Raw genomic sequence first — 25,067 nt, 5'->3', positions numbered from 1 at the left:
ATGTTAATTATTCTGATTGCTTCAGTGTATTAATTAACTCCCCTGATGTCTTTATCTAAAGAAACGTGTCTGCATGGTCGGCTCCGACTTGTCTCCTATAATCTGTATGGGAAACCCCACTGTGTGAGGGGGGCGTTCCTAACAGGCTGTAACCACATATAAGCTGAGTTTTTGTGTCAATAAAGTGTCTTGGTTCCAGCATCCAGTCTTGACTCATGTGTGGGGAATCCTGTGATGTTCTTGTATGGAGAGGAGGGAATGCTTGACGGGGATATCATACCGATACCGTCACACCTCTCATGGGGCCCCTACTGACCCGGTGGACGGTGGCCCTTGGGCAGTGCCTAAGTGCACAGTTGCCAACATTTAAAAAATATTTTCAGGGACACTTTTTTATATAAGTGCTATATTTAGAGTAGCTGAGATTCCTGATGTTCCTCTATACATCACAGTAGTAATCACAAAATTAAATGAGTACTAATAATGGGGCTGAACAAATATGAGAACTGAGATTTCCTTTAGTTGAACTAACAAAAGTGTGTCCATTCTAGAGCTGGTAACATTGAGGATATTCAGTATAATTTTAAAGAACTGTTTTTGTGGGTAAGCGACATAGGGGAGGAGTATGGACGGTATATAAGTGGGAAGTATGTGCAGGTGAGGGAGAGGAATGTGGAGGGTCTAACAGTGGGCACTATGTACAGGAGAGGAGTACAAAGGGTACGGAAAAAAAGCACTATGTACAGGAGAGGAGTGTGAAGAGTATGACAATGGGCAGTATGTACAGGAAGAGTGAGGGGGTATGACAGAGAGTAGTACGTACCAGAGAGAAGTGTGGAGGGTATGATGGGGCAGTATGTACAGGAGAGGAGTGTGGAGGGTATGACAGTGGGCAGTATGTACAGGAGAGGAATGTAGACGGTATGATAGTGGGCTCTATGTATAGGAGAGGAGTGTGGAGGGTATGACAGTGAACACTAAGTACAGGAGAGAAGTGTATGACAGCAGGCACTATGTACAGGAGAGGAGTGTGAAGGGTATGACAGTGGGCGCTATGTATAGGAGAGGAGTGTGGAGGGTATGACAGTGGGCACTATGTACAGGAGAGGAGTGTGTAGGGTATGACAGTGGGTACTATGTACAGGAGAGATACACACAGGTTACATACGCCACGATCGTTAGAGCGAGAACAATAATTCTAGTACTAGACCTCCTCTGTAACTCTAAACATGTAACCTAAAAAAATGTAAAGCATCGCTTAGGATACCAAAAAAAATTGTGCTTACTTAACTAACTAACTGTTTTTTTAATGAATGAAACATTTTTTTCCAAAAAAACATGTTTGAAAAATTGCTGCGCAAATACCGTGCTAGAGCTGCACAATTAATCGTTAAAAAAATCGTGATCTCGATTCAACCCCCCTGACGATCTTCAATGCAGAGTTTGCTGATTCTTTCATATAACAAGTGGAGAGACTTTCAGCTGTCAAAAGAAAATATCTGGGCAGTCTGCCAATTTTTTAACAGGAAACATTGTAACTAACACTTCCTTCTTAGATCAAAGGGATACACTTCTGTGTGTAAAGAACAAATCTGGGCAGTCTGCGAAGTTTGTAAACAAAATGAAACATTGTAACTAACTAACATTGTAACTAAATGTAACCACTTAAAGTCCAACACTTGTTTCTTAAGTTAGAAAGCAATATTATTTGCTAGAAAATTACTTGGAACCGCCAAACATTATATATATTTTAGCAGAGACTCTAGGGAATAAAATGGCTATTGCTGCAATATTTTATGTCACACTGCATTTTCCCACTTCAATGAATAATAAAAACCATAAAAACAAAACAGTGAAGTTAGCCCATTTTTTTTTTTTTGTTTTAATGTGAAAGATGATGTTACGCCGCAACAATCGTGAGAGAATCGTGATCTATCTTCTAAGCAAAAAAATTGCAATTCTCATTTTAGCCAGAATCGTGCAGCTCTATACCGTGCAACATAAAAAGTGCAAAGACCACCATAGAGTCATTTTCTAGCAAAAAAACAAATGATGATTTTTACATGTAGTAGAGCAACGTTTCTCAACCAGTGTGCCGCGGCACACTGGTGTGCCGTGAAGAGTCCCCAGGTGTGCCGCGGCAAAATGACCCCCAATATAGGCAGCTATGGCAGCCATCTGATGTTTTAACTACTGCTGGCCACTTGTTTAATATTTGTTATTACAGCGGTGCTGGTCCGTTGTGTAAAGCTCACTTCCTGCTGCCACAGGCACTCAGGAAGCTGTGCTGGCTGTGCGGGGCCTTCCGACTGTGTCTTGCCAACCGATTACGTCATCGGTTGCTATGGGAGGGTCGGGCGCACGCACCGCTATCTGTGACGTGTGAGCCGCGGGTCTCAGAGTAGATGCTGGCTGGCGCGCGTTTCCCTGAGGGGAGGAGAAGAACAACATGAGTAGAGGTGAAAAAACAGTGAGGAAACAAAAACAGTGAGGAGACACAGGTACAGTACTTGTACCTGTCATTTTCAATGTATGATCGTTTTATTGCAGACATGGTGTTTCTAAAAATAGAAAAACGACATAACACCTGTTGGCACTTGCATTGCCTCACTTTTCATTGCAGGCATGGGGATTTTTGTTTTAAATGTAATATAATATACATGGGCTATGTGGGTTATTATTGATAATGATAACTGTATACTTCAATACTGCAGTTTGGCCGCAGCGCAGGTGTAGCGCAGGGTACCTGCGGTTTTCATGTGGTTTCTCATTGACTTCTATTATGTCCCTCATTTTTGGTGCGCTTTCAGAAAATGTACCAAAAATGTACAACATTATAGAAGTTTATGAGAAACCACATGAAAAACGCAGGTACCCTGCGCTACACCTGCACTGCGGCCAAACTGCAGTATTAAAGTATACAGTTATCATTATCAATAATAACCCACATAGCCCATGTATATTATATAAAAAAAATAAAAAATCACCATGTCTGCAATGGAATGAGTCAATGTGAAAGTGCCCTAATTGTAACAAGTGTTATGTAGGTTTTTATTTTTTTCCCCCACAAGACTACAATTCGTTACAGATTTGGCTGAAGATATCAGCCATAACCTTGGTATTTTGTTTTAATTCATTGAAGTGAATTTTTTACAAAAATAAATGTGTTTGCAAAACCACTGTGCAAATAGCATGTGGCATACATTTTTTCCCCCGCATTTTTGGTTTAGTGTGCCTCGAGATTCTGACAGATTTTAAAGGGTGCCTTGGTTGAAAAAAGGTTGAAAAACACTGTAGTAGAGAAGTGTCAGAATTGGCCTGGGTGGCAAGGGGTTAATTACCATGAGTAATATACAAATAATTATTATAAGCCCTGTGATCCTATCAGTCTGCTGTAGTGTGTCAGCTTGTATTTATATTGGCCGCTCTGAATGTAGCTTCTGACAGGCTGTGCAAGCAGGCCCGTATCTCCGCAACCATAAATGATAGCCGTCCCATATTTTAACCAGTTGTGGGGTAGCTCTTCCCATGCCTACCCCCAAATGTGTGGTTTCTGTGACCTCTGGTCATCGAGCTACAACCCCCCAAATTCGATCTTAGAAAAAAAAAAATCTTAAAAAAAAAAAAAAAAAAAATTTTTTTTTTTTTTTTTTTTTTTTTTTGGGCAAATGGGCCTATCTTGAGAAAGGGGCCTGGAGCTGCAGCTCCATCAGCCCCATTGTTAATCCGGCCCTGGTTGGTGGTGCTTTCTTCTTCCGTCTGCCCTCCCTGCAGGAAGGAACTGAATACACAGCCTGCGGTGAAGGAGATTTCTCGGTATCTGTGTTCCCATCTGACAGCGGCCTGGAGAGCACCTACCAGATGGCTTTACCAAGAAGAGCCCCCCCCCCTCTTTACTCATCCAGAAGACTTTTTGGGTTAAGGGACTTCCTGGTAGGCAGCAGGGCTCCGGCTACAAGGCTAGAAGTTGCCATTTGCCAATTCAGAAACCACAGTATCTCTTGGTGAACGCTTCAACCTCTTGCCGACCGCCGCCTGTAGATTTACGTTGGCAGAATGGCAAAGGGACGTTTGAATTTGAATTTGCATGCACCCCTGCCACGATCGTGCCCGTGGGACCCGCTGACTCGATGTCCGCCAGTGTCCCGCGATCGTGTCACGGAGCTGCAGAACGGAGAGATGTCTATGTAAACAAGGCATCTCCCCGTTCTGCCTAGTGACAGGACACTGATCTTCTGTTCCCTGTCACCGGGAGCCGTGATCAGTGTCGTGTTGTAGCTAGGGTGGCCACGTGTCCCGGACTGCCCGGGAATTAAACTGACACAGGCACCCCCCTGGGCCAATCTGATGCCCCCAAAAAAGGCCGCCACACCACTGCTTTACTCAGCGACAGTACTTGTCCTGGCCTCGAATGCCTAAAGGAGCGCAGTCCCCGCCCCCTGCTTGTGATTGGAGAAATCATAAATCCCGCCTCTTGTGTCCAATCACTGTGCTGTGATTCGTTACAGCAGCACAAGCTGATTTTTGGGAAGGCAGGGTGTCCCTGAATGGTAGTTTGGAAATGCGGCCCCCCTAGTTGTAGCCCATCCCATCCCACAGTTAGAATCACTCCCTAGGACACACGTAAACCCCTTCCTCGCCCCCTACTGGTTAACCCCCTTCCCTGCCAGTGTCATTTACACAAGAATCGGCGCATTTTTATAGCACTGATCGCTGTATAAATGACAATGGTCCCAAAGCGTCAAAAGTGTCCGATGCGTCCGCCGTAATGTCGCAGTCACGATAAAAATCTCAGATCGCCGCCATTACTAAAAATAATAAAAAATAATACTAAAAATGACATAAAACGATCCCCTATTTTGTAGACGCTATGGGCTAGATCCACAGAGCAAGTACGCCGGCGTTTCTACTGATACGCCGGCGTACTTTCAAATTTCCTGCGTCGTATCTTTATTTTGAATCCTCAAAACAAGATACGACGGCATCTGGGTTAGATCCGACAGGTGTACGCCTTCGGATCTAAGATGCAATACTTCGGCGTCCGCTGGGTGGCGTTTTCCGTGTCGGGTATGCAAATTTGCAATTTACGACGATCCACGAACGTATGCGCGGCCGTCGCATTTTCTAACGTCGTCTGTAGTCGGCATTTTCCGGCGTATAGTTAAAGCTGGTATTTTGCGGCGTATAGGTAGACTTGCCATGTTAAGTATGGCCGTCGTTCCCGCGTCGAAATTTGAATTTTCTTTATTTTTTGTGTAAGTCGTCCGTGAATAGGGATGGACGTAACTCACGTCTAAGTTAAAAAAATGACGTCCTAGCGACGTCATTTAGCGCAATGTACGTGGGGAAATTTCGGGACGACGCATGCGCAGTTCATTCGGCGCAGGGGACGCGCTTCATTTAAATGAAACCCGCCCCCAACCCGCCCAATTTTAAATCCCCTGCCAGAAATACACTACACCGCCGTAACTTAAGGCGCAAACTCGCTGAGGATTCGAATATACGCTAGGTAAGGTACGGCGGCATAGTGTATCTCTGATATGCTGCGCCGTTCTACATGTATGTGGATCTGGCTCTATAACTTTTGCGCAAAACAATCAATATACGCTTATTGCGATTTTTTTTTTTTTACCAAAAATAGGTAGAATACGTATATATAAACTGAGGAAAGAAAAATGTTTTTATATATTTTTTATTGTGGATATTTATTATAGCAAAAAGTAAAAAACATATATATTTTTTTCAAAATTGTCGCTCTTTTTTTGTTTTGTTTATAGCGCAAAAAAAAAAACCCGCAGAGGTGGTCAAATACCACCAAAAGAAAGCTCTATTTGTGGGAAAAAAAGTGGCGAATCGAAAAAAAAAAGTGCTGTGGTCAGGAAGAGAGGAGGGGGGGGTAAATTCTTCCGGGGGCTGATGTGGTTAACCAACCCTCTTATGGCCATCCTATCACCTACCTTCCTGGTGTCTGCGTGGGGTCTGTTCTCCTCGCCCCTCCTCACGTTCGCTCTTCTTGTCGCCTTCTTCTTTATCTTAAAACGATAAAAAAAATATAAAAAAACATAAAAAACACCATTTCCAGGCTGATCTATAGAACATGTTCAGTTACACAATCGTTTTTATGTAAATAACGCATGCTTCCCTGTGCCGCTCGGGGACAGAGTAAGACTGGGCAAGAACACGGCATTCCAGAATATATCTCTAAACCACATTCACACAGGCGTCATGAATGAGCCCCATATTTTGTCTTATATGTGTATTTCCTAGTATTGTCAGCTCCATCTAGTGGCGATAGTGTGGTATTTCCCTGAATTGCTGCAATCAGGAAAATACTACAATATGGCCACTAGATGGAGTCCATATTTAATACACATATTAGAAAAAATATGGGGATTATACAAAAGTATTTTAGAAGATGGTTATATACTTTCTATTTTATTCAAATTTTTGTTCTATTCCATTATATTCTGTTTTTTGCTATTCCTTTATTAGTATTAGTACCGGTATAAAAGTATTCGAAAGCGATTTGAATTCGAATTTTGTCCGAATTTTTTTTTTATTTTTATTTTTTTTACGTCATTTCGGATTCGTTTTTTAAATTTGGTACTATTCTAATTCGGAGTTTCGGATACATCCCAATTTCCGAATGATGAAAATCTTTTTCCGAATTTTAATTCGGGAATGAAACGAACTGCACATGTCTAATATGCACCCCAGAGCTCAAACACGTATGCATGTGTGTGTGCATGTGTATATATATATATAAAAATTATTTAATAAAATAGTAAATAAAAATAATAAACTAATGGTAAAAAAAAATAATAATAATAATAATAAAAATAAAAACTACTGACACCATCCACTGCTCTATTGACACCGCCAGCGTACGCTGGCGGTGTCAATAGAGCAGTGGATGGTGTCAGTAGTTTTTATTTTTATTATTTTTTATTATTTTTTTATATATACGCTGGCAGGGGCAATAGAGCAGTGGATGGTGTCAGTAGTTTTTATTTTTATTATTTTTTATTATTTTTTTATATATACGCTGGCAGGGGCAATAGAGCAGTGGATGGTGTCAGTAGTTTTTATTTTTATTATTTTTTATTATTTTTTTACCATTTTATTAAATAATTTCTTTGTTTATGTTTAGAAGGCCAGTTAGGGGGCTTTAGTAACATATCAGGGGTTAAAAATTAAAATGATAAAAATTTGAATAAAAACAACAAATTAAAAAAGGTCCTTAAAGCGGAGGTTCACCCATAGAGAACACATTTTCCCCTTCGCTTCCTGCTCGTTGTGTCTAGGGGAATCGGCTATTTGTTTTAAAATATGATCCGTACTTACCGTTTTAGAGAGCGATCTTCTCCGCCGCTTCCGGGTATGGGCTGCGGGAATGGGCGTTCCTATTTTGATTGACAGTCTTCCGAGAGGCTTCCGACGGTCGCATCCATCGCGTCACGATTTTCCGAAAGAAGCCGAACGTCGGTGAGCAGGCGCAGTATAGAGCCGCACCGACGTTCGGCTTCTTTCGGCTACGAGTGACGCGATGGATGCGACCGTCGGAAGCCTCTCGGAAGACTGTCAATCAAGAAGGAACGCCCGCTCCCGAAGACCCATACCCGGAAGCGACGGAAGAAGATGCATCTCGAAAACGGGTAAGTACGGATCATATTTTAAAACAAATAGCCGATTCCCTTAGAGAAAACGAGCAGGAATCTAAGGGGAAAAGAGGAAAAAAAAACGAATTGGGTGAACTCCCGCTTTAAGGCTGCATTCACATCTAGACGGACGAAATCGCGGCGTTTTGTCGCCGCAAATCGCGGTAAAAATAGCGGCGTTTTGTACCGCGATTTGCGGCGACAAAACGCGGGTATTGTCCGCCTAGATGTGTCCCAAGATGACCCCCTCTATGGAGATGATTGCCATCTCCTAGCCGAACGCTCGAAGACGCCTGAAAAAAAGGTCCGGGACCTTTTTTCACGCCGCAGGCGACAGGCGTCCGGCGTTCGGCGTGGAGATGTGAACCATCTCCATAGAGGGACATGTATTTCCAGCCCTCTGGCGGCAGAGGCGTAGCGCTACAGGCGTAAAAACGCCTAGATGTGAATGGGGTCTAAGTGGTTAAAATGTATCTAAAAAAAAAAAAAAAACTTTTTTTTTTGGGGTGGGGGCGGGGAAGATTAGGGCTCACTTACCGGTTTGCGGAGGGTGGAGTCACGGGAAGAATCGCTGCGGAATGAATGAAATAAAGGCGGAGTTATATTCAGAATATTTGCACTACAATCCAGCCGGATACAATTCAGATTTTGCTTTTCATTTATTTAGCGATCGATACAATTTGTATCGATATTTCAGTTTTCATGCCACTCATTCCATGCTGAACCCTCCCCCACACCGGCAAGGTCCATACCTCCCAACTGTCCCAGATTTTCGAGGGACTGTCCCAGATCTCAAGGGACTGTCCTGGATTTCAAGATACTTTCCCGGATTTTAAGGGACTGTCCCGGATTTCAAGGGACTGTCCCGGATCTCGAGGGACTGTCCCGGATTTTGAGGGACTCTCCCGGATTTCGAGGGACTGTCCCGGATCTCAAGGGACTCTCCCGGATTTCGAGGGACTGTCTTGGATTTCGAGGGACTCTCCCGGATTTCGAGGGACTCTCCCGGATTTCGAGGGACTCTCCAGGATCTCGAGGGACTCTCCCGGATTTCGAGGGACTGTCCCGGATTTTGAGGGACTCTCCCAGATTTCGAGGGACTGTCCCGGATTTCAAGGGACTGTCCTGGATTTCAAGATACTTTCCCGGATTTTAAGGGACTGTCCCGGATTTCAAGGGACTGTCCCGGATCTCGAGGGACTGTCCCGGATTTTGAGGGACTCTCCCGGATTTCGAGGGACTGTCCCGGATCTCAAGGGACTCTCCCGGATTTCGAGGGACTGTCTTGGATTTCGAGGGACTCTCCCGGATTTCGAGGGACTCTCCCGGATTTCGAGGGACTCTCCAGGATCTCGAGGGACTCTCCCGGATTTCGAGGGACTGTCCCGGATTTTGAGGGACTCTCCCAGATTTCGAGGGACTGTCCCGGATTTCAAGGGACTGTCCCGGATCTCGAGGGACTCTCCCAGATCTCGAGGGACTCTCCCGGATTTCGAGGCACTCTCCCGGATTTCGAGGGACTGTCCCGGATCTCGAGGGACTGTCCCGGATCTTGAGGGACTCTCCCGGATTTCAAGGGACTGTCCTGGATTTCAAGGGACTGTCCTGGATTTCGGGGGACTGTGCCAGATTTCAAGGGACTGTCCTGGATTTCGAGGGACTGTGCCAGATTTCAAGGGACTGTCCCGGATTTCGAGGGACTGTGCCAGATTTCAAGGGACTGTCCTGGATTTCAAGATACTGTCCCGGATGTCAAGGGACTGTCCCGGATCTCGAGGGACTCTCCGGATTTCGAGGGACTGTCCCAGATCTCGAGGGACTCTCCTGGATTTCGAGGGACTCTCCTGGATTTCGAGGGACTCTCCCGGATTTCGAGGGACTCTCCTGGATTTCGAGGGACTCTCCTGGATTTCGAGGGACTCTCCCAGATTTCGAGGGACTGTTCCTCTGTCCCTCTTTCCTTCTCATTTCCCCCTTATTTTGGTCTGATCTCTATAGTTGTATATAAAATGTACTTTTTATCTATCAAAAAGTGTTTCCCGGCGCTAAACCTTTTCATCCCATTTCTAAATGGCTTCATTCGTACATTTCAAAAGACAATATAAAGGAATAATAGTGGTAAAAAAAAAAAAAGCCCTTGTGGGTATAACCAATCATTTTGTTTGTGTATTCTCCTTTAAGGGGGGCGTGGCAAGGGGCGTGTCCTACGCCTACATACTTTTGCAAATAGGTGTCCCTCGTTCCCATGTCAAAAAGTTGGGAGGTGTGAAGGGTCACCGCTCCACCTACCTGATTAAGAAGTATTATTCAGCATTGATTTACACCGGCGTATCCATAAATACGCTGCGCAAAAAATTCAAATCTGCGCCGGCGTATCTACTTTCTGTATTCAAAAAGCTAGATACGCCGACATTAGCCTAAGATACGACTGGCGTAAGTCTCTTACGCCATCGTATCTTAGGGTGCATTCTCACGCTGGCCGCTAGGTGGCGCTCCCGTCGTTTTCGGCGTAGAGTATGCAAATGACCTAGTTACGCCGATTCACAAACGTACGTGCGCCCGGCGGTAGTTTTTTACGTCGTTTGCGTAAGGGTTTTTTTTCGGCGTAACGTTGCTCCTGCTTCTATGAGGCGCACGCAATGTTAAGTATGGACGTCGTTCCCGCTTCGATTTTTGAATTTTTTTACGTCGTTTGCGCAAGTCGTTCGCGAATAGGGCTGGACGTCATTTACGTTCACGTCGAAACCAATACGTCGTTGCGGCGTACTTGGGAGCAATGCACACTGGGATATGTACACGGACGGCGCATGCGCCGTTCGTAAAAAAAACGTCAATCACGTCAGGTCATCACACATTTACATAAAACACACCCGCCCCTTCCACATTTGAATTAGGCGCGCTTACGCCGGCCCCATTTACGCTACGCCGCCGTAACTTAGAAGGCAAGTGCTTTGTGAATACAGCACTTGCCTCTCAAACTTACGGCGGCGTAGCGTAAATACGATATGCTGCGCCGCCGTAACTATGCGCGCCCCTACCTGAATCTAGCCCATTGTTTTGTTTCGATTCGTCATTTCCATAAATTAGTTAAATTAGTTTCATTCTTTTTTGGAATTCATTTTCTTTATTCGTTTTCGAATCGATTTGAAAAGTTTTTGAATCAATTTCGAATAGTTTTTTAAATTTCCAAAAAAAAAAAAAAAATAGAAAATAAAGAAATAAAATAGAAAAAATATAAAAAAAAAATTTTCTAGTCTATTCCTTTATTTTCTATTTTTATTTTACTCTCTTGAATTCGAAAACGATTTGAATTAGAATTTTGGCCAAATTTTTTTTAATTTTTTTTTACGTCATTTCGGATTCGTTTTTTAAATTTGGTACTATTCTAATTCGAATTTTCGAATGATGAAAATCTTTTTCCGATTTTTAATTCGGAAATGAAACGAACTGCACATGTCTAATATGCACCCCAGAGCTCAAACACGTATGCATGTGTGTGTGCATGCGTATATATATATAAAAATGATTTAATAAAATAGTAAAAATAATAATAAACTAATAGTAAAAAAATAATAAAAAATAATAAAAATAAAAACTACTGACACCATCCACTGCTCTATTGACACCGGCGGTGTCAATAGAGCAGTGGATGGTGTCAGTAGTTTTTATTTTTATTATTTATTCTTATTTTTTTATATATATATGCTGGTGGTGTCAATAGGGCAGTGGATGGTGTCTGTAGTTTTTATTTTTATTATTTTTTATTATTTTTTTACATATACGCTGGTGGTGTCAATAGGGCAGTGGATGGTTTCAGTAGTTTTTATTTGTATTATTTTTTATTATTTTTTACCATTAGTTTATTATTACTTTTTACTATTTTATTAAATCATTTATTTTTTTTATTTTTAGAAGGCCAGTTAGGGGGCTTTGGTAACATATCAGGGGTTAAAATGAAGGGGGGGGGGGGGGTCAATGATAAAAATTTGAATACATTTGAGAGACCTGTTTTTCAACAGTCCCTCTAAATGCGGGAGAGTCCCTCGAGATCCGGGAGAGTCCCTTGAGATCCGGGAGAGTCCCTCGAAATCCGGGACAGTCCCTCGAAATCCGGGAGAGTCCCTCGAGATCCGGGACAGTCCCTTGAAATCCGGGACAGTATCTTGAAATCCAGGACAGTCCCTCGAAATCCGGGAGAGTCCCTCGAGATCCGGGACAGTCCTTCGAAATGCGGGAGAGTCCCCCGAGGTCCGGGACAGTCCCTTGAAATCCGGGAGAGTCCCTCGAAATCCGGGACAGTCCCTTGAAATCCGGGAGAGTCCCTCGAGAACCGGGACAGTCCCTTGAAATCCGGGAGAGTCCCTTGAAATCCAGGACAGTGCCTTGAAATCCGGGAGAGTCCCTCGAGATCCGGGAGAGTCCCTCGAGATCCGGGAGAGTCCCTCGAAATCCGGGAGAGTCCCTCGAAATCCGGGAGAGTCCCTCGAGACCTGGGACAGTCCCTCGAAATCTAGGAGAGTCCCTCGAGATCCGGGACAGTCCCTCGAGATCCGGGAGAGTCCCTCGAGATCCGGGACAGTCCCTCGAAATCTGGGAGAGTCCCTCGAGATCCGGGAGAGTCCCTCGAGGTCCGGGACAGTCCCTTGAAATCCGGGAGAGTCCCTTGAAATCCGGGAGAGTCCCTTGAAATCCGGGAGAGTCCCTCGAAATGCGGGAGAGTCCCTCGAGATCCGGGACAGTCCCTTAAAAAATGTGAAAAAAAAAAAAGGAATATATATATAAATATAAAAAAAAAAAAAAAGGGGGGGGTCTGCACCACACAGGGTGATTAGGGTGTGCCCAGGAACACCTGGCACACCCTGTGCGCACGCCTATGCCTGCAAGCACATGCATACTCCATGCAGATGACATCCTGGGCTGGGATTTGAACCGAGGACCCCCCAGTGCTACAAGGCAGGAGAAGAACTGTCCTCTCTTACATGCCATGCTGCCCCCAACAGGTCTACCAAAGGGCACAACATTCTGTAGTTCTTATAGCACTGTGGAAAGTACATGAAGGTGTCCACTAGATGGCGCCTCACCTTGTGCTGCAGGTCTGTGGAGGAGTGGATTCAATGGGAAAATCTAAACATAAAAAAAACAATACAGTAATGAAAAGGAATGATAGTAGAGAAAGAAGGAGAGGTGACAATACATGAAATGTGTATATATAAATACATATAAAATTAATATTACTTAATGTCACAATCACCTAGGATAATCCATTAGATTGAGGAAACATGATATATCAATAAATAATAATAATAATATAATGTAATCATAAAAGATTTACATACCAAATATAATAATAATAATAATAATAATAATAATAATAATAAAGTATTTAATACAAACAATCAATGGACATGATCGGTACATGAAATTAGAAATAGATAATGTACACCAGGGCTCAACATTTCAAGTCCAGAGCTTCTTAGCCAGGCCTCAAGAGTTACTCGCCACCAGTTGCCCCGCCCAACCCCTACCCTGCCCCGCCCCTAATCCCGCCCCTTAAACACGCCCTCATATATTATCTCATGAAATTACACTTAAATGTTCTATGCAGAATTAAGTTATAAAAATATCAACAACAACTTTATCCATACCCAAAAATGCAGCCTGCCTGTGTCCGCCAGTGCAGCCTGTTTCCGCCAATGCAGCCTGTGTACGCCAGTGCAGCCTGTGTCCGCCAATGCAGCCCGTGCCCGCCAGTGCAGCCCGTGTCCGCCAATGCAGCCTGTTTACGCCAATGCAGCCTGTGTCCGCCAGTGCAGCCCGTGTCCGCCAATGCAGCCCGTGTCCGCCAATGCAGCCCGTTTCCGCCAATGCAGCCTGTTTCCGCCAATGCAGCCTGTGTCCGCCAGTGCAACCCGTGTCCGCCAGTGCAGCCCGTGTCCGCCAGTGCAGCCCGTGTCCGCCAGTGCAGCCTGTGTCCGCCATTTCAGCCTGTGTCCGCCAGTGCAGCCTGTGTCCGCCAATGCAGCCCGTGTCCGCCAGTGCAGCCCGTGTATGCCTATGCCAATTTCAGATTTTTTTTTCAATTTCTGAATTTTTAGATTTTCGGATTTCCGAAATTTAGAATTTCCAAATCTTTGAATTCCAAATTTTTGTCTCTCCGAAATTTCAAAGATTCGGAATCTCGGAAATGTGGAAATTTCAGAAATTCAAAATTTCGAAAATCGGAAATTGGACGTTTCGGTATTCAGGATTTTCGGATTTCAGTATTTCAAATTTGCTTTTTTTTTCCTGAATTTTCGAATTTCCAAATTCCGAATTTTCAAAAATTCTAAATTTCGGAAATTCAAAAATTTAGAAAATTCTAAAATTTAGAAAATTCTAAAATTTAGAAAATTCTATAATTTAGAAAATTCTATAATTTAGAAAATAAAAAAATTTAGAAAATTAAAAAATTTAGAAAATTAAAAAATTTAGAAAATTCTAAAAATAAAAACATTTGAAAACTTGGAAATTCGTAAGTTGGAAGTTTCGGTATTCCGAATTTTCGGATTTCAATATTTCAAATGTTCTAATTTCCTTTCTTTTTTTCCCTCAAAACTGGGGTAATGCATTGGGTAAGTTAGGCAGCCGCGAGGCCCCTGTAAAGTGCGAGGCCTGAGGCGACCGCCTAATTTGCCTAATCAAAGAGCCACCTCTGCCTGTGTTAATGAGACCCAACTTGGGACCATGTGGTCCTATGGAGATAAGGCGTTGTGTGTGGGAGGGATACTGACTAACCTGAGAAGGAAGCGGTTCCCATGGTTGCGTGTAGCGGCGTCTCATCGCTGGGGCTGGGATTCTGCGAATCCGGGGAAAGTTTCAGCCTCCTCCTTGGACTGATACTGCAGAGGGAAAAAACAAAGACAATTAGAAAGGGATTGTTGCGGGTTACCAAAGTCATTAGCAACCAATAAGATGGCAGTTCATGGATACAAAAAAAAATATATAAAAATAGACTCTCCTAGTGCTCACTGTTATGGTCCGCACACGCGGTCAGAAGATGATCTACGAAAAATACCGCTTTTGAAGCGATCGTACGATTTTCTTTTACCACTTACAGACCGGAAGATTTTTCCCCCTTGATGACCAGGCCATTTTTTGCGATTCGCTCAACGCTTAGTGCTCCCCCATAGGAATGCCTCAACGCTTACTGCCCCCCCATAGGAATGCCTCAACGCTTAGTGCTCCCCATAGGAATGCCTCAACGCTTAGTGCTCCCCATAGGAATGCCTCAACGCTTAGTGCTCCCCCATAGGAATGCCTCAACGCTTAGTGCTCCCCCATAGGAATGCCTCAACGCTTAGTGCCCCCCCATAGGAATGCCTCAACGCTTAGTGCTCCCCTATAGGAATGCCTCAACGCTTACTGCCCCCCCCATAGGAATGCCTCAACGCTTAGTGCTCCCCATAGGAATGCCTCAACGCTTAGTGCTCCCCCATAGGAATGCCTCAACGCTTAGTGCTCCCCCATAGGAATGCCTCAACGCTTACTGCCCCCCCCATAGGAATGCCTCAACGCTTAGTGCTCCCCCATAGGAATGCCTCAACGCTTAGTGCTCCCCCATAGGAATGCCTCAACACTTAGTGCTCCCCATAGGAATGCCTCAACGCTTAGTGCTCCCCATAGGAATGCCTCAATGCTTAGTGCTCCCCCATAGGAATGCCTCAATGCTTAGTGCTCCCCCATAGGAATGCCTCAGCGCTTAGTGCTCCCCCCATAGGAATGTCTCAACGCTTAGTGCTCCCCCATAGGAATGCCTCAACGCTTAGTGCTCCCCCATAGGAATGCCTCAACGCTTAGTGCTCCCCCATAGGAATGCCTCAACACTTAGTGCTCCCCATAGGAATGCCTCAACGCTTAGTGCTCCCCATAGGAATGCCTCAATGCTTAGTGCTCCCCCATAGGAATGCCTCAATGCTTAGTGCTCCCCCATAGGAATGCCTCAGCGCTTAGTGCTCCCCCCATAGGAATGTCTCAACGCTTAGTGCTCCCCCATAGGAATGCCTCAGCGCTTAGTGTTTCCCCATAGGAATTTCTCAACGCTTAGTGTTCCCTCATAGGAATTCCTCAACGCTTAGTGCCCCCCCATAGGAATTCCTCAACGCTTAGTGTTCCCCCATAGGAATGCCTCAACGCTTAGTGTTCCCCCATAGGAATGCCTCAACGCTTAGTGCCCCCCATAGGAATGCCTCAACGCTTAGTGCTCCCCCATAGGAATGCCTCAGCGCTTACTGCCCCCCCATAGGAATGCCTCAACGCTTAGTGCCCCCCATAGGAATGCCTCAACGCTTAGTGCTCCCCCATAGGAATTTCTCAACGCTTAGTGCCCCCCCATAGGAGTGCCTCAACGCTTAGTGCTCCCCCATAGGAATGCCTCAACGCTTAGTGTTCCCCCATAGGAATGCCTCAACGCTTAGTGCTCCCCCATAGGAATGCCTCAACGCTTAGTGCCCCCCATAGGAATGCCTCAACGCTTAGTGCTCCCCCATAGGAATGCCTCAACGCTTAGTGCTCCCCCATAGGAATGCCTCAGCGCTTACTGCCCCCCCATAGGAATGCCTCAGCGCTTAGTGCTCCCCCATAGGAAGGTCTCAGCGCTTAGTGCCTCCCCATAGGAATGCCTCAACGCTTAGTGCTCCCCCATAGGAATGCCTCAATGCTTAGTGCCCCCCCATAGGAATGCCTCAACACTTAGTGCTCCCCATAGGAATGCCTCAATGCTTAGTGCTCCCCAAATAAATGCCTCAATGCTCAGTGCCCCATCACTGATTGGTATGTCCATAAATTGGGCTTCTGCCTGGGGTGGAGCTACAGTCAGCAGATGTAGAGATGTTTGCTTTTATTGCATAGGGGGGCATCACTTGTCCACTAGGGTATTCAATAAAGATTTAAAAAAATTAAGTGATACCTTTTCTCTATTGTATAGCGGGGAGGGGGGGGGGGGCAGAGAAAGCTGACTCCCTACAATACAGACACCCTTCTAGGTCAGGAACAAAATAAATAAATGTTGGAATGGAGGCTGCACTGTAACCGCTGCTCGGTGGTGTGGGCTTTACAAGATTAAAAGTGTTGTTGAGAAAGTGACATATATCGCCCCCCAGGTGCTTGTCACCCGTGATTGCTCTTCAGAGGACAATGCAGGTAACGAGTCCTTGCTATGTGCGGAGATCAGCTCATTTGCATATCAGAGGATTCCCAGCTTCTGAAAACCGATACAATTGTTGTTGGAGATTGAATCAGCGTGATACCGATCAGCACGGCTTACTGAGAGAACGTTTACATCGTTAGTACTGACTTCAGTATAAAATCAATATCTGGCTGCTGACATCTATATAAATGTATTCCTCTATAAATCTTCCTTCCCACTTCCCACTCCGCGCTTCCCCTTCCCACTTCCCACTCCGCGCTTCCCCTCCCCACTTCCCACCCGCGCTTCCCCTTCCCACTTCCCACTCCGCGCTTCCCCTCCCCACTTCCCACCCGCGCTTCCCCTCTCCACTTCCCACCCGCGCTTCCCCTCTCCACTTCCCACCCGCGCTTCCCCTTCCCACTCCGCGCTTCCCCTTCCCACTACCCACACGCGCTTTCCCTTCCCACTTCCCATACACGCTTTCCCTCCCCACTTCTCACCCGCGATTCCCCTTCCCAATTCCCACCCGCGCTTCCCCTTCCCACTTCCCACTCCTTGCTTCCCACTCCGCGCTTCCCCTTCCCACTTCCCACTCCGCGCTTCCCCTTCCCACTCCGCGCTTCCCCTTCCCACTTACCACCCGCGCTTCCCCTTCCCACTCCACGCTTTCCCTTCCCACTTCCCACCCGCGCTTTCACTTCACACCCGCGCATCCACTTTCCACTCCGCGCTTCCCCTTCCCACTCCACGTTTCCCCTTCCCACTCTGCGCTTCCCACTTCCCACCCGCGCTTCCCCTTCCCACTTCCCACCCGCGCTTTCCCTTCCCACTTCCCATACACGCTTTCCCTCCCCACTTCTCACCCGCGATTCCCCTTCCCAATTCCCACCCGCGCTTCCCCTTCCCACTTCCCACTCCTTGCTTCCCACTCCGCGCTTCCCCTTCCCACTTCCCACTCCGCGCTTCCCCTTCCCACTCCGCGCTTCCCCTTCCCACTTACCACCCGCGCTTCCCCTTCCCACTCCACGCTTTCCCTTCCCACTTCCCACCCGCGCTTTCACTTCACACCCGCGCATCCACTTTCCACTCCGCGCTTCCCCTTCCCACTCCACGTTTCCCCTTCCCACTCTGCGCTTCCCACTTCCCACCCGCGCTTCCCCTTCCCACTTCCCACCCGCGCTTTCACTTCACACCCGCGCTTCCACTTTTCACTCCGCGCTTCCCCTTCCCACTCCACGTTTCCCCTTCCCACTCTGCGCTTCCCACTTCCCACTCCGCGCGTCCCCTTCCCACTTCCAACTCCGCGTTTCCCCTTGCCACTTCCCACTTCGCGCTTCCCCTTCCCACTCTGCGCTTCCCCTTCCCACTCCGCGCTTCCCCTTCCCACTTCCCACTCCGCGCTTCCCACCCGCGCTTCCCCTCCCCACTTCCCACCCACGCTTCCCCTTCCCACTTCCCACCTGCGCTTCCCCTCCCCACTTCCCACCCACGCTTTCCCTTCCCACTTCCACTCTGCACCTCCCCTTCCCACTTCCCACTCCACGCTTCCCCTTCCCACTCCGCGCTTCCCCTTCCCACTTCCCACCCGCGCTTCCCCTCCCCACTTACCACCCGTGCTTCCCTTTCCCACCCATGCTATGGCTGAAAGACGGCTACGGCATGGGCTTACTTTGCCGGGAGGGTGTCAATGGACGATGAGCTGACAGCTGATGTAAACAGAAGCAGGTTATTGGCTTTTCTTTCCTCATGCTGACAGCATGCTACCAATCAGTGTCGCCTATCAGTTGCCATCAGTGCCTCATCAGTGTCACCTATCAGTGCTGCCCATCAATGCCGCCTATTAGTGTCACCTATCAGTGCCCATCAGTGCCGCCTATCAGTGCATCATTAGTGTCACCTATCCGTGCCGCCTATTAGTGCCCATCTGTCCTGCCTATCAGTGCCTCATCAGTGTCACCTATCAGTGTCGCCTATCAGTGCCTCATCAGTGTCACCTATCTGTGCCGCCTATCAGTGCCCATCTGTGCTGCCTATCAGTGCCTCATCAGTGTCATCTATCAGTGCCCATCAGTGCCGCCTATCAGAGGGATCAATCTCTCTGTTTCTTATCCCCCTGCAGCGCTTTCAGCTTTCCTCTCCCGCCGGCTGCTGGGGGTACACAGCGCACAGTTCACTGACTTATGGACATGATTGGATACTCCAGGGTATCCTGGAGGGTGTGTGGAAACGAAATACATCATTGAATGAAGGAAACAAATTAAGGATGTCTTCATAAGTCCTCATTAGATATGAGCTTCAAAGGTTGCCCCATCCATGATGAATAGTGACACAAAGGTGATAATTCATTCAGTGATGACCATGGTTGAAATAAGTATCCCGGAGTATCCAACTATACCCATCATTTTATTTAATAGTTTCCACACACTGAATTATGGGTCTGGTTGGATATTCCGGGATACTCATTCCAACCATGACCATCGTGAAATAAATTCTTACCACCATTGTGTCACTGTTTATCTTGGATGGGGAAACCTTTGAAGCTCATATCTAATGAGGACTTATGAAGACATCCTTAATAATATCTTCATAAATCCTCACAAGATATGAGCTTCAAAGGATCCCTTCCCATGCAAGATAAATATTGACACAAGAATGATAGTTTATTCTACGATGGCCATGGTTGGAATGAGTATCCCGGAGAATCCAACCAGACCCAGGATTCAATTTGTGGAAACTGTTAAACAAATCATCAATTTAATGGTTTCCATTGATGGGTTTCGTTTTATCTAACGGTTTCCACACATTAAATTATGGGCATGACTGGATACTCCGGGATATTCTTTCCAACCATGACCATCGTGAAATGTATTTATATTTGTTCTCGGGTTTGCATTCATTCCGAACAGACCATCCCAGAATCACATTACCTGTCCAGGCAGTGGAGATGATCCATGTTTCCGGAAAGACAGGTGACAGGTGACAGTCCGAGGTCTGGAGAGAAGGTCAGCGCCTCCTCCAGGCTGGTGTCAGAACTGCCGTCCTCGCTTCTGGTGCTGATACTTTGTGACCCATCCATATCACCCGGACTTCTGGTGGTGATACTTTGTGACCCATACATATCATTTGGACTTCTGGTGCCGATACCTGGTGACCCGTCCATATCACCCGGACATCTGGTGGCGATAAGTGGTGACCCGTACATATCATCTGGACTTCTGGTGGTGATACTTTGTGACCCGTACATATCACCCGGACTTCTGGTGGTGATACTTTGTGACCAGTTTATTTCCTCCGGACTTCTGGTGGTGATACTTTGTGACCCGTCCATATCACCCGGACTTCTGGTGCCGATACCTGGTGACCCGTACATATCATCTGGACATCTGGTGGCGATAAGTGGTGACCCGTACATATCATCTGGACTTCTGGTGGTGATACTTTGTGACCCGTACATATCATCTGGACTTCTGGTGGTGATACTTTGTGACCCGTACATATCATCTGGACTTCTGGTGGCGATAAGTGGTGACCCGTACATATCATCTGGACTTCTGGTGGTGATACTTTGTGACCCGTACATATCATCTGGACTTCTGGTGGTGATACTTTGTGACCCATACATATCACCCGGACTTCTGGTGGTGATACTTTGTGACCAGTTTATTTCCTCCGGACTTCTGGTGGTGATACTTTGTGACCCGTCCATATCACCCGGACTTCTGGTGCCGATACCTGGTGACCCGTACATATCATCTGGACTTCTGGTGGTGATACTTTGTGACCAGTTTATTTCTTCAGGACTTCTGGTTCTGATACTTTGTATCCTGTCCACATCACCTGGACTTCTGGTGCTGATACTTTGTGACCAGTTTATGTCCTCCGGACTTCTTTGTATCCTGGCCATATCATTCAGACGTCTGGTGGTGATACTTTGTATGATGTCCATATCACCTGGACTTCTGGTGGTGATACGTGGTGACCCGTACATATCATCTGGACTTCTGGTGGTGATACTTTGTGACCCGTCCATATCACCAGGACTTCTGGTGCCGATACTTTGTAGCCCGTCCACATCATTCAGACTTCTGGTGCTGATACTTTGCAACCCGTCCACGTCACCCGGACTTCTGGTTCTGATACTTTGTGACCCATCCATATCACCGGGACCTCTTGTGCTGATACTTTGTATCCTGTCCATATCATTCAGACTTCTGGTGGTGATACTTTGTGACCCGTCCATACGACCTGCCACAGAAGACGCTTGCGGCCTCCGCTCACGTTGGATATCCCGTCCCCCGTCTGTAACATTCGAGGTTACTCCGGACTCGATGTGTATTTCTGATCGGATGCCTGGCTCAGCAATGATGCTTTGATGTGTCGCTTGTTTTGAAAAGTCCCTCTCTGACATCTCATAATGAATGGCCCCGGGGCGACGGTATCTACAACAAACTCCGAGCAGCTGACGATTCCCAGGGAGCTTCGCCAAGCCAAGTGTATAGGGGAGGGGGGGGGGGGGCTACACAGCTAGAGAAGCTAATACAGGTACCTAAGCAACATAGCATCCTATTGATGAAGACGTAACGTTACACGACTCGGGGAAGCTTCGGCTCTTTAATTGCCTTTGTTTTCAGTCTAGCAACGCAATACGTAGGCTGGGAGCGTAACTAACTAATCATGGGGCCCCATAGAGAGATTCTGCTGGGGCCCCACAGCTAACTGTCTGTAGTAGTTGGCGGGGTCAGACGCGTCATTAAGCGCAGAATAAAAAAATTCTAAATCAAGGAAAGATGTCAGCATAGTTCATGTATTGCGAGGGGATCCGCGCCATTAATTATAATATTTATTTATTTATTTAATAATAATTATAATCCTAAATAATAATGGAAAACAATATAATAATTAAATTAAAACAATAATAATTAACATCATAATAATCCTAATAATAATGACCATAATAATATTAATTTAAATATTTTAATCAACAATAATAATTATAATGATAATCCTAATAATGACAACTATAATGACAATGATAAAAATAAAAATAATAATATTAATAATGATAAAGATAAAGGAAATAATAGTTAAAACAATAATAATTATAATCCTAACAATATTAACAATAATAATAATAATAATAATAATAATAATAATAATAATAATAATTGAATCCATTGTACTTTAGGCATACTTTATCTGTTTTATAACAATAAAAATGTAAAAAAAATAATACTATATATATTGCCAATGACAACTATAACGATAATAACAATGGAAATAATATTTAAAATAATAATTATAATCCTAATAATAATAATAACAATAATAATAACAATAATAATAATAATAATAATAATTGACTTCAGGGACTTCATGTTGCACATTTGTGGTTGGGTGCATCTTCCTGCTTGATTGGCTACACTCCATTGTACTTTAGGCATACTTTATCTGTTTTATAACAATAAAAATGTAAAAAAAATAAAAATAATAATACTATATATATTGCCAATGACAACTATAACGATAATAATAATGGAAATAATATTTAAAATAATAATTATAATTCTAATATTAATAATAATAATAATAATAATAATAACAAAAATAATAATAATAATAATAATAATAATAATAATAATAATAATAATAATTGACTTCAGGGACTTCATGTTGCACACTTGTGGTTGGGTGCATTTTCCAGCTTGATTGGCTACACTCCATTGTACTTTAGGCATACTTTATCTGTTTTATAAATATAAAAATGTAAAAATATAAAAAATAATAATACTACATATATTGCCAATGACAACTATAACAATAATAATAATGGAAATAATATTTAAAACCATAATAATTATAATCCTAATAATAATAATAACAATAATAATAATAATAATAATAATAATAATAATAATAATAATAATAATAATAATTGACTTCAGGGACTTCATGTTGCACACTTGTGGTTGGGTGCATCTTCCAGCATGATTGGCTACACTCCATTGTACTTTAGGCATACTTTATCTGTTTTATAACAATAAAAATTTGAAAAAAAATTATAATAATAATACTATATATATTGCCAATGACAACTATAACGATAATAATCTGAAAATAATATTTAAAACTATAATAATTATAACCATAATAATAATAATAATAATAATAATTGACTTCAGGGATTTCATGTTGCACACTTGTGGTTGGGTGCATCTTCCAGCGTGATTGACTACACTCCATTGTACTTTAGGCATACTTTATCTGTTTTATAAATATAAGGATGGAATATAAAAATGTATTTAAAACAATAATAATTATCATAACAATTCTAATAATAATGGCCATAATAATAATGGAAATAAATATTTTAATTGACAATAATAATTATAATAATAATCCTAATAATAATGACAACTATAATGATGATGATAAAAATACAAATAATAATATTAATAATGATAATGATAAAGGAAATAATATTTAAAACAATACTATTGTAATCCTAATAAGAATAATTATAATCCTAATAATAATAATAAATGACTTCAGGGATTTCATGCTGGAAACCTTGATTGGCTACACTCCATTGTGCTTTAGGCATACTTTATATGTTTTAATGCAATGTTTTATGTTGTTGGAAACTTCTGCTTTATAAATAAAACAATTGGAGAAAAAATCATAATAATAATTTAAATTATATTTATATTGCCAATGACAACTATAACAATAATAATAATGGAAATAATATTTAAAACTATAATAATTATAATAATAATCATAGTAATAATGACAATAATAAAAATAATATTTATATTGATAATATTTATAATGATAATCTTAATAATAATGACACCTATAATGATAATAATATTAACACTGGAAATAATGTTTATATCATAATAATAATGACAATAATAATATAAATAATATTTATATTAATAATAATAATTATCATAATAAGCCTAATAATAATGACCATAATAATAATAATGGAAACAATATTTTAATCGAGAATAATAATTATAATGATAATCCTAATAATAATGACAACTATAATGATGATAAAAATTAAAATAACAATATTAATCAATTAATATTGATAACGGAAATAGTATTTAAAACAATAATAATTATAATTCTAATAATAATAATATTTGACTTCAGGGACTTCATGTTGCACACTTGTGGTTGGGTGCATCTTCCAGCGTGATTGACTACACTCCATTGTAACTTAGGCATACTTTTTCTGTTTTATAAATATAAGGATTGACTAAAAAATTATATATATATTGCCAATAACAACTATAATGATGATAATAATAGAAATAATATTATATAATAATAATCCTAATAATAATGACAACTATAATGATGATGATAAAAATACAAATAATACAATTAATAATGATAATGATAAAGGAAATAATATTTAAAACAATAATAATCTTCCCGCCGGGCGCAGCGTATCTAAGATACACTACGCCGCCATAACTTTTTTTTTTTTTCAAATCCACAAAGAATGCGCGCCATAAGTTACGGCGGCGTAGTGTATCTTTGGCGGCGTAAGGGCGCGCAATTCAAAACGATGTGATGGGGGCATGTTTTATGCAAATACGTCGTGACCCGACGTAAACAAAATTTTTTTGTGCACTGCACATGCGCCGTCCGTGGTGGTATCCCAGTGCGCATGCTCGAAATTAAACTAGAACAAGCCAATGCTTACGACGGTGACGTCATTCTGCGCAAATCCCTATTCGCGAACGACTTACGCAAACATTGTAAAAAATTCAAATTTCGGCGCGGGAACGGCGGCCATACTTAACATTGAGTACGCCTCAGAATAACAGATTTAACTATACGCCGGAACAAGCCGAACGCAAACGACGTAAAAAAATGCGCCGGCCGGACGTACGTTCGTGGATCGCCGAAACTAGCTATTTTGCATACTCAACGCGCAATTCCACTGGAAACGCCACCTAGCGGCCAGCAGAAAAAATGCACCTAAGATCAGACGGCGTACCAGATGCCGTCGTATCTTGTTTTGTAGATACAAAACAAAGATACGACGCGGGAACTTTAAAATTACGCCGGCGTATCACTAGATACGCCGGCGCAATTCTTTTGTGGATCTGCCCCATAATATTTAAAACGATCATAATTCTAACAATAATCATAATAATAATGCACCATTATCTGTAAACCACGAGAGATGGTTGTGTGTGAAAATCCCAGAAATACTCAGA

General features: G+C 43.5%; 1 protein-coding gene across 1 annotated transcript in view; it reads right to left on the bottom strand.

Moving 5' to 3' along the window:
* LOC120946641 (M-phase inducer phosphatase 1-like) overlaps window positions 1–19,920 on the bottom strand; it is a 44,296-nt gene extending 24,376 nt beyond the window's left edge. The window contains exons 1-5 of the mRNA XM_040361234.1: window positions 19,752–19,920; window positions 14,433–14,536; window positions 12,740–12,782; window positions 8,196–8,229; window positions 5,958–6,032 (exon numbers count right to left, since the gene is read on the bottom strand). Of these exons, the coding sequence (XP_040217168.1) occupies window positions 5,958–6,032; window positions 8,196–8,229; window positions 12,740–12,782; window positions 14,433–14,536; window positions 19,752–19,900 (405 nt within the window). The 5' untranslated portion in view covers window positions 19,901–19,920. The remainder of the gene's footprint in view (window positions 1–5,957; window positions 6,033–8,195; window positions 8,230–12,739; window positions 12,783–14,432; window positions 14,537–19,751) is intronic.
* Window positions 19,921–25,067: the final 5,147 nt, after the last annotated feature.

The sequence above is a fragment of the Rana temporaria genome, chromosome 8 (genome assembly GCF_905171775.1).
Source record: "Rana temporaria chromosome 8, aRanTem1.1, whole genome shotgun sequence".
NCBI lineage: Eukaryota > Metazoa > Chordata > Amphibia > Anura > Ranidae > Rana > Rana temporaria.
Note: the sequence above shows the minus strand (reverse complement) of the source record. Positions and strands in the feature narration are given on the sequence as shown.